Here is a 9,928-nt window from a genome sequence, read left to right on the forward strand (position 1 = left end):
TCTATTTACATTCTCATTTAAAATTATGTTTATAAATGTGTATATAAATTAAAGATAATTTCTTCTTGTTCTGTTTCTAAGTGGCATTTACAAGGAAAGGGTCGTGTGGGACTGAGGTTTCTCATTGCGTTACAAGAGCCTGCAGAGAGGCAGCACCGTGCACCATCACGTCACGTGTGTGTGTCATATAAGAGAAAATGATTAATGATCTTGGTCCCTTAGTGATGGTCAGTAGAGATACTGTCTGTATGGATACACTTGATATACCATACTGAGATGTATTTGTATAGAGAGTTTTGAGAGAAATATTGACCACGAGCCGATGATCAAGACGACTTCATTCTTCTCAGAGTGGCAGGTTTGTACATTCAACAGTTTGAGCTCTGACTTGTGCACTGGTGCTTGCCAATGAGGTACATTCATAACTGATTGGGTGATCCCAAGTAGATCCAATGTTCAACAAGTATTTGACTTGGGAGCGGTTGTGTGCTCAGTGGGATGCTGTGTTGCCCGTTGCTACAATATGCAGAGGACCATGGTCATGTGTGGCCTGTAGTGTAAGGTGCTTTTTGCCTGCTCGGAAAAAGGGAGGACTACTTTGGGATCGTGGGCGACGATGTAATTAACGTCCTCGGATTGTCTCTTTAATTGCTGGTTGTTGAGCGTCAACATCTCTGTCCGACTGTCTCTCCTCTTGCTTCCCTACTGCTTAATAAACTCCCTCCTTCACTCCCATCCGTCCGTCTATCTAGCTGTCGGCGGAGTTCGGAAGAGACAGCTCGCTGCCGAAGACTTCCCGGTACAACGGCGGGAAGCTGTAGGCAGTATCTGGGTGGACCCAGCGGAAAAACTCAAGTTTGTCGATGTGAAGGTTACAGATGGACTTCATTATAGGCAGCTTGGACACCATCTGCAACGACAGGAGGTGTACAAAAGTACGTTTATGTGTGTGTGTGTTTTTTTCTGGGTGCATTTGCTGAAAAAGAATTGTGATTGCGTGATTTGACCTTGTCCAGTTTCTCGTCAGAAGCCACGCTCTTATGCAGACTGTGCTGCAGAGCCAGGTAGACCTTCTCCTGGAGTTTCTGAACCTTCTGGCCTTCCGTTAGCCAGGGTCGATCTACAGGAAAGAAGGAATGAACACCCGTTCGATTTCTCCTTCAGGAACTAACGTTTTTAAGTCATATTCTGGGAGTGTAAATTCTGTCAGAGTGAAATATTTAAATTCAAGTGTGTGGAAATATAATAGATGTCTTGCAAAAATAGATGTTTTTTAAGTCATTTAACATTAGGCGCATTAAAAATAAGCACTGAATATACTAATATGTGTGTACATTATTTTGTATGTATGTATGTGTGAGAAAGAGAAAGAGTGGAAAAACATTCACCGGGAGATAAAAGGACAGCAGCGCTGAACAGAGCCATCTCTTCGTCAGATAGCTGCAGACGGCAGAGTCCTTTCCCCAGGTCAAACACTGCGCTGACCAGGTCGTCACAACCTGCACACCCGCAGGAAATCCAAGGTACAACAGAAATGTTAAGATACTCAGAAAACAGGAATTTTCAGTCGGTGACCCATTTAGCTCCATTTAAATGTAATTAATCATCGTGGAGCTTGTCTATAGTAGCATGTTTGGCATCCTTAAACGAAGAAGGGTGCAGTCTCTGTCACACACGGCGAGTAATAACTGCAAGAGTTATTTTAATATGCCACCACCACCTTTAAAAAATAGGGAATACAAAATCTTATAAGAATATTTTTTTTGCAGCTGCAAGAATAATCCTAAAGAAAAACACGCCCCTTTTATCTATTCCCTCTGGAGGTATACCAAGGAATACTGAATAGGTTCACCACCAACTTGAAATAAAAAAAATAACCACTGTACATTAAAGGCATTGCTATATGAGCCCAGTCGTATTTCTTTATGGCACAACTCGTATAATTTCCTCTTAAATGAGTTTGCAACACTGTTTAGGGCTCTCTTTAATTGTGTTTGTTATGGCTGCATTGCTGCGTTGTTCTGTCGGTGCTATAGAGGGAAGAAATGGGAAAACTTCATCCATCAGGCGACTTTAAATCACTTTAAATTACAAACTTGGCTTTAAGGAACAGTCGTTTGATTGAATCTGCAAAGTAATGAGCTTTTGAGCGCGTTTGCCGCAGTCTGGCCATTTAAAATAATGTGCGATGCCAGTCGGCGTGCAGGTGAGAACAGTGGGAGGAGAGTCGTTTCCTTTGGCAGCAAAGGTAATTACTGCACAGTGCACATGAGAAAGGCACAATAAAGCCTTCACGCGTGGCCACGTCAATTATCTGAAAGCCATAGAGCTGAAACAATTGAATTCCCGTCTGATCCTTACCAAGCGTCTTGAAGAACTGAGCCGAGGCAAATTTCCCATTGAAGAAAATAGTGCTGTTGTTGACATTGAAAGCTCGGCACATACGTATCAGCAGGATCTCCAGGCAGCCTGAAAGATAATAAAGGAAGATAAAAAAAAAAAAATTAGATGAGGAGATGAAGTGGAAGGGAAAGGGAGGGACAGAGAGGAAGCAATATATTCCGACATGCACAAAATAACTGAACCGAGGGTGGTTCGAGGAACGTTCGTAAGAGGAGCGGTCATAGTCCCAAACTGCCAAGGTCGTTTTCCACATGATACTGTGTTTTGTAATTTATGAAAAGATTTGTTTTAATCTGAGTAGGACAAAGCAACTTTATTGAAAATACTACTAGCAACAGTTCTAAATGGTCCATGTCCGTGTTCAAGCACACGGACACTGCCCCTTATCTTCCATCCGGGATTCGTTAGGTTCATGGACTTGATTTAAAGGTGCAGGCGAGGTGATAAGAGTGGCCGTACTTTTCCAGAAATCTGAGTCCTCCAGAATTTACGGGAGGAATTACATATCTAATCTAGTCTGAGAATGCCTCAGAAATCCCAAGCATAAACGATTGGGATTGATGCATCCGTCTTGTGTTTATCTCCCCTTGTTTGAACCTTTCCTGCATTGCTTATTCAAACATCTAGCACCTGTTTGTGGTCGAGGGCAGGGCTCACACAAAACAGGAAAGACCTGCATTTAAAACGCTTAGCCTCTTGTTCTGGAAGGCCAGATTCCTGCAGCACTGACCTGCTTTCAGCAATATAATCTGGTCGTTCTGGCACAGATCCATGAAGCCAGCAATACGTTTGGCAAATTCCACCACATACTGAATGGCATTGGTGATGTGGTGCGCACACTGCTGCCACATCCACTCAGCCGGCTGCAAAAAAATGAGACAGAAAGGACATTTTAAGTCCAAATTTTTTCTTTTTTTTTAATACAGTAGCTGTATCAGATATTGCGATCCTGAGACGAGAGACGGTATCTACGGCACCTTGATCTGGAACGCACGAGTTTCCTCCGCCGTGTATTGTCCCCAGGTGAATCGCTTCGTGTCTTCAGCGCTGTACTGACACGTCTCCAGGTGAGACTTGACTATACTCTGAGTGATGTGCTCTGTGAAACCACAAAAGCGCACAGACACAGACACAGACACAGACACACAGGTTGCTCGTGATGGGAGACAATAGCAGGCCTCTCGTTTCAGAGCCACTGATCGTGGCGGTGTGACCTGATGCTTTGCTGCTGTGTTTGTCCCCGGCGTGATAATGGCTCATCTTATCAAACATTATTGAAAATAACCCCCCCCCCCGTCACAATACTTACTTCCCTGTAAAGCTCCCGAGAGTGCTCTTCAAAGTCTCCCATGCAGTTTACTGTTGCCAGCAACCATAAAGATGTAAAATAAAAACTCAATTTATGCTTCCTCAGGTCTCTAGAGACGCTATAAATGCCACCACACTATCATCCCTTTATTTGTCCCTGGCTTCCAGCTTGTTTTCATGTTTCTTTGTTCCTCTATTTGTTCCGGATTGTTCTGTTAATCTCGTTTTTCCGACCCTTTCCCCTTCGTCCTTGCCTTGTGACATGACATTAGCTCCTATTTCATTTTAGGTTTCTGATCAATTCATTATGAATCCCAAAGCACAAGCAGCGATTGACAAAGCTAAAGCAACATTTACTGCCTGCCGTTCCTTGGTTTCTTAATGTAACCTGCTGGTACTTTGTAATAATCGTATTAATATGCAGCAGGAAATGATCTAGGGCGAACCATTGCAACTAATAAATAAATACTTGTCTTATTATAGCCTGCCTGTCCTCATTTCCTCCTTCCTTCCTATAAATCACGCCGATCAATACCCACCGAGGTCTGTTATTGAACAGCCATCAGGCAGATGGTCCAGCAGTGGATGTGTGTGAGCGCGTGAATGCAGCCGCTGGATGCCGTTGCTGTCCGCCCCGTCCAGCAGGCTCTGCTGTGGGGAATTCTGATTGGACAAGGATGAGGAAGAGGAAGAAGAGGACGAAGAGTTGGAGGTGTTCCCAGCACTAGCCCCTCCGCCGAGCAGCTCCCGGCTGCAGTACACGCTGTCCTCCTCGGGGGTCAGTGGCAGGTCAAACAGGTCAGGCAGCGCCGCGATGTCGTCCAGGTCGCTGAGGGTGGAGCTGGAGCCCCCGGTGCTGTACGACCTGCTCAGACCCTCCTCGCCGTCCTCTCGGCCACCGCCGCAGACGCCATCCGCCTTGGGTGAGGAGAGAGCAGTCGAGCCCCCGCCTCCGTTGCCCACACACTCCTGGGACTTTTGATGCTTCTGCACCTCCGCGTAAAGGCTGTCCCGCTGCTTCTTTGACATGCGACCAAACTTGACCGCTGCAGACCGAAAACATCACAACAGCGTGTAAATAAAAATCATTCCTCCTCGTAAAAGTCTCACACCAACCAACGACAGAATATCAAATAGTTCACGAGCGTTTCCCATTTTAATGCAGCGACGTAATATTTTTCACATTTGTTTCCTCACAGCTTTAGAAAGCACATCTGACTGCAGGATATTTCTGGCCCGCATGCATGACTTCTGCCAATTGTTTCCATAAGTGCTGCATATTCCAGTCCCTATATACAATCTGAATGGCCCAGCCTTTCACCCGGCATGGTCGCTGCAGCGAAAGGACTCAAATTCTCCTGGTATCAGCATTAAAGTAAAGGAACACTTAAGGAGACGGAATAAGAATGAAGCCAGGATGGAAGCGGATAAACGATTGTGCGGAGGGGTGGGCACATTTATTGTTTTTTTTTTTACTGCTGAATGTCATGGCTACAGGGGAGGTGCGTTTACCGTCTCTGCTCATGCCTAGAGCCAGACACTTTTGTAAGCGGCAGTGCTGGCAGCGGTTACGGTTAGTCCGGTCAATCAGGCAGTTCCTCTGGCGAGAGCAAGAGTACATGGCGTTGTTCTGCTGGCTGCGGCGGAAGAAGCCCTGCACACACACACACACACACACACAAACACCGTAAATGATGCACATTTAATCTAGAACAGGCTGGTTGAAGTGAAGCTCCGTCCTCACCTTGCAGCCTTCGCAGGTGATGACGCCATAGTGGATTCCTGAGGACTTGTCCCCACAGATCTTACAGGGGATCACCTCGATCTGAGCTGCACGACACAAGCGACACGGACGAGGTCAGACTCTCGGGGCCACGGCCGTTCATAGGAACACGAACGCACCATTGAGTAATGACACACAGTAAATAATAATACAGTATATACAGACCATTATGAGGGGCCTCCACCATGCACATTTAAAAATTCAACTGATTCAGCCCCTCAGTTTTTTGAGGAAAGGTGGACAAAGCACGCCCTGATACCGTAGGTATAGGTTCGATATGCCTCCTCCACGGCACGTTGCGTAACCATACCAACCGGAGCGACGTCTGTCACCTCAGGGTGTAAAAGCAGATAACATGGTGGTGAACTGCATGTCTGCACCCTGCACGCGCCCCCCCCCCCCCCCCGTGAGGGAGCAGAGTACGCAAACAGATAGGGAATCACGTGACGCTTGCACAAATGACACATTCGCACCAGAAAAAACCTCATCGGGCGTCCGCCGCTGTCTGCAGGGAGAGGCCTCAGACCGATTTACAGAATCCCGTAGATGGAAAACCACTTATGTCTGAAAATGTGATTGAGAAGGAATTGGTGTCTCTGGAAGTGGAACACAACTTTCCACTTCTCTCCCCCCCCCTTTGATCACACATTGTGAAAACAGTCGACTAAAATACTCCGACTGATCAGGGCAGCTGCAGGCATGCATCGGAAAATAACCCCCCCCTTCCCTGGCTGCTTTCTGTCAGGTTCCCCTCCACCCCTCCTTCATCTGCCGGTTATATAACTCCAGTCTGTGAGCATTCCTCACAACACTCATTCACCAGGCTCACTCTACCAGCCCCCCCCCCCGCCTCTGACTCCCATTGGCTGGGCGCTGTTTGCAACCTTAATGTTATTGGCCGGGTCATCTGTCAGTCCGCTGCTGTAGCCTGTCAGCCCATGTGGACCTTCTGTCCTACTGACACACTTTCCCACTGTGTGGAGAGGAGGCGCGATCCCGGTTCTCCATATATACCAGATTTAAGGTGGAACTGAATAATGGTCAGACTTCACTCAGAAAACATTTCCCTGTAGCCCGCATAAAAAAAAAAACCTGTTACATAACAGCAAATGCACCCGGGGAGGCAGTCAGACCGGAAAAACATCAGGAAAAACAGATTTCCGATAAGTCCACTTCAGTTCTGTGCAAGAATCAAACTCTGTGCAGCATTATTGATGAGACGGCGCTTCTGATTTGACCCGCTCGGAGTGGACTGAACTTGAACATCAGCTATTCGGCGTTTGACATTGAGCTTCTGCTTCTATTCTCGTCCTGAGCTGGGAGCCAGAATTACACGAATGCCGCTGCTGCAACAGCGACACGCACTTTCTCACTTCTGGGTGATCTGCAGACGTTCAGGCACAAGCCGAGACAAACTCCCTACTCTCTGATCTAATGTGACTTGCGTTCCCTGGCAGCTGGCAAATTAATAATTAACAGGTAGTAATTAATTTCACACAAAACAGATTAAATATGGACAATTAACGGGGAGGTCTTACCGATAGATTAATAACCAGTTAATTACATGGAAATAGACAAATCAGTAAACAAAAAAGCACAACATTTTAACTCATTGACGTCTATAGACGGGTTTTTATAACCCAAACATTCACTGCCAACCTTGACATTGAAATCTGCCTCTCTTCAACGGGCAATAACTCTGGAACGGAAAATGATAGGAACACACTTTCTTTTCCCCTGATGAAAGAAGAGACTTGAATTGCTAACTTCGGTGTTTGCATAGTCATAGTAAGGAATATTCTGTGGGGCTTGGAATATCGAGCGAGAATTGGGGCACTCGGCTGAAAACGGCTTCCTTTACGAGTTAAAAGCACCCACCTTTTGACAGACGTGGCAAATTGAATCATCTTGCAAAGACCAGGCAGCCGCGGCAAAACTAACCTGAAGGTAACACTTCCCGTTAACCCCGCGTATCCCTGCTGACCTCTGCTTAAACACTTGTCAAAAGCGTCTGACCTCCAGCTCTCTCTCGAAAGCAGGCCCACAGAGGGGGGATTACAACAGAGTTAAGAATTCCAAAGGCCTCTTCCACTGTGTGTCAGTGTGTAATGTGAGTCCGACTCTATCGGTGTGTTTATAGGCAATGGATGAATTCCGTTTGGGTGCGTTCTGCTGTCCATGAAGGGTCAGTGAGGAAGTTACCGTTTGAGCAGCTAACCTACGTTGTCATGGCAGCGAGCTAAGAATGGGCTGCAGTTTGTTTACGTTTGGATATCCTCCCAGAGATGGAGCCTCCCCCCCCCTCCCCCCTCTTCTCTCCCCCGTTTTTGCTGTGCAAAAATTAATCTCTTTCCTCCTCTGCTGAAAGAACACGGCTCATTGGTGACTCAATGCCAACCCCCCCCCCCAGATGCAACACAAGAACAGAACAAAGAAAGTCATAAAAGATTATTACCGACAAAGATTATAGAGGTTATAATTTGTTTGTAGTGGCTGCACAGCCACAATGACCTTTAGTGTCCAAAACAGATTTCAGGATAAACCCCAGAATTGTCACAAAAAAACGTGTATTTGATTTTTTTTTTACATTTTCATTGTAAAACAATCTTTGTTAATGATAATTATCTCCTGCCTGCAACACCCAAGTTGAAGATCAGCCTGTCACGGCGCGGCACGTCGAGGGCCGACGGTCGCGGCGCGCCTGCGTAACCGCACATGGCGCAGCGCCGCGGGAGGCAACGCGCTTCCCAGAGCTGCTCACCCTCCCTGCGCTGCGAACGCATGCATTGCTGTCGCTGTCAACGTCGAGTCCAGTCAAGTCGATTTCATTCATATGACTCAAAAGTCCAAACTTAAGCGCGCCTCGGTGCGGCGTCACGACCTGTGGAAGTGTTCGACACCCCGCGCGTGGAAAAGGAAGGGGGAAGGGGGGGGGGGGGCTTTAATGCGAGGGAAATGTGGAAGAAGCGTCTCGCCTAATGTCGGGTGACATAACCAGGTCAGTGGAACAGCCAGCCCCCCCCCCTCTGAACGAGCACGCTGCCTGTCATGCTGGCTGTATCATAAAACGAATTGATTACAATTAAATGCTAAGAAGAAGAAAAAAGTTTAACGCGCGCAAAATAAGTGAAATATTTCAGTTTGAAATCGAGTTATCAATTACATAATTCTAGTTTTGGTTAACGACAACAACCCCCCCCCCCCCCCCCCCCCCCCCCCATTGCATAACTCGAACATGGATCCCCAGACAGAATTTGCAGGACTCCCAGGTGAGATGGCTTCACGATCATCCATAAAGCGCAAAGCGAAGCGCGCACGCGTGTTATTGGACACTTGCGCGTGTTTCGTCCTAAACAACCTGGAGAGACGTTGAATCGAACGCTTTTAATGGGGGTAAACTCTGAAGACGTCTGGACGACATCTCTCCAGATTTAGTTCACTGTTGAACTTCGGTGCGGGAACAGGCAACCCCCCCCCGGATCAGTGCAGAGTTAATCCGGTCATGAGGGATTATTAATGCGCACTGGGAGAAGAAGAAAAAAACAGGCGCACTCAAATCTCCCGTGCAAAACACGCGTTTCCCTTTCAAGGCGCACCGAAACCCACCGTGCGTTTCCCGTGCACCAAGTTCAAACTAAACACGCACGCACGTTGATTGTTCCATAAAAAAAGAAAAGAAAAATCAACTTACCTCTCATTTTGACGTCTCCTGTCTTTCAGCAGGACCACATGTGGTTCATGTGCAGGTGTTGGGACAGACGCGTCCGGCTCAGCCAATAACAACTTCGTCACGGCCGCAAAGAGTTCTGGTAAAGCACGACGACGACAACAACAACAACAACAAACAACAACAAAAAAGAAGAAAAACGAGCCGAAACTCTTGTCCTCCGTCTCTCGGTTAAATCCAAACGAAATAAAAGCGTGCAGGAAGTCGCTTTGCATCGCAGATTCGGCTCGATCTTGACAGAATAGTCCCACGATGGACTCTCCGGAGAGCCTGTCCAGAACCCCCCCTGTGCGCTCTGCGCTCGCTCTCCTCTCAGTCTACCCTGCTAACCTACTTTCTCCAAGCGTGGACTCCCATGATCTCACTGCCCACAAGCTCCTCTCGCAGTACTCGCGGGCGCGCGCAGTCGGGAGCGAGCTTAAGGTGGCAAATTGGATGTGGGAGCTCAGTTTTTTTTCTTCTCTCCCCCCACAACCTGCGGTGTCAGGAGAGGGAGGGAGATTAGAGCGACAATCAGTTCTGGTTTAAAACATCCCTGATGCCCTTTGGTTTCTAACCAGAGCCCTCGCCGTGCAGGGAACTTGAAATGTGGGTTGTCTATTGGGCTCAGTTGAACTAGGTGTTAGAGCAGCCGAAGCCATCAGACAGGTTCTTTGTTATTTGCGCTCATTAAAGGTGTTGACCGAGATTACTTTGCGTGACAGCCC

At 47.2% G+C, this 9,928-nt stretch overlaps 1 protein-coding gene across 1 annotated transcript; it reads right to left on the reverse strand.

Annotated features, from left to right (window-relative positions):
* Nucleotides 1-521: 521 nt before the first annotated feature.
* rorcb (RAR-related orphan receptor C b) lies at nucleotides 522-9,345 on the reverse strand. The gene is made up of 11 exons (XM_068748417.1): nucleotides 9,186-9,345; nucleotides 5,456-5,541; nucleotides 5,224-5,365; nucleotides 4,675-4,757; nucleotides 4,251-4,629; nucleotides 3,381-3,502; nucleotides 3,134-3,266; nucleotides 2,362-2,469; nucleotides 1,389-1,499; nucleotides 1,008-1,120; nucleotides 522-910 (listed from the first exon to the last, which is right to left on the reverse strand). Exons 1-11 carry the CDS (start codon nucleotides 9,190-9,192, stop codon nucleotides 749-751), a joined length of 1,446 nt encoding a protein of 481 aa, XP_068604518.1. The 5' UTR covers nucleotides 9,193-9,345; the 3' UTR covers nucleotides 522-748.
* Between the last annotated feature and the right edge of the window lie 583 nt (nucleotides 9,346-9,928).

The sequence above is a fragment of the Brachionichthys hirsutus genome, chromosome 15, assembly GCF_040956055.1.
Source record: "Brachionichthys hirsutus isolate HB-005 chromosome 15, CSIRO-AGI_Bhir_v1, whole genome shotgun sequence".
Classification (NCBI taxonomy): domain Eukaryota; kingdom Metazoa; phylum Chordata; class Actinopteri; order Lophiiformes; family Brachionichthyidae; genus Brachionichthys; species Brachionichthys hirsutus.

Coding starts and splice junctions, on each gene's coding strand:
- rorcb (XM_068748417.1), bottom strand. Junction 4,758..5,223: donor TCTAGGCATGAGCAGAGACG/GTAAACGCACCT, acceptor TTCGGTCTGCAG/CGGTCAAGTTTGGTCGCATG. Junction 3,267..3,380: donor CTCGTGCGTTCCAGATCAAG/GTGCCGTAGATA, acceptor ATTTTTTTGCAG/CCGGCTGAGTGGATGTGGCA.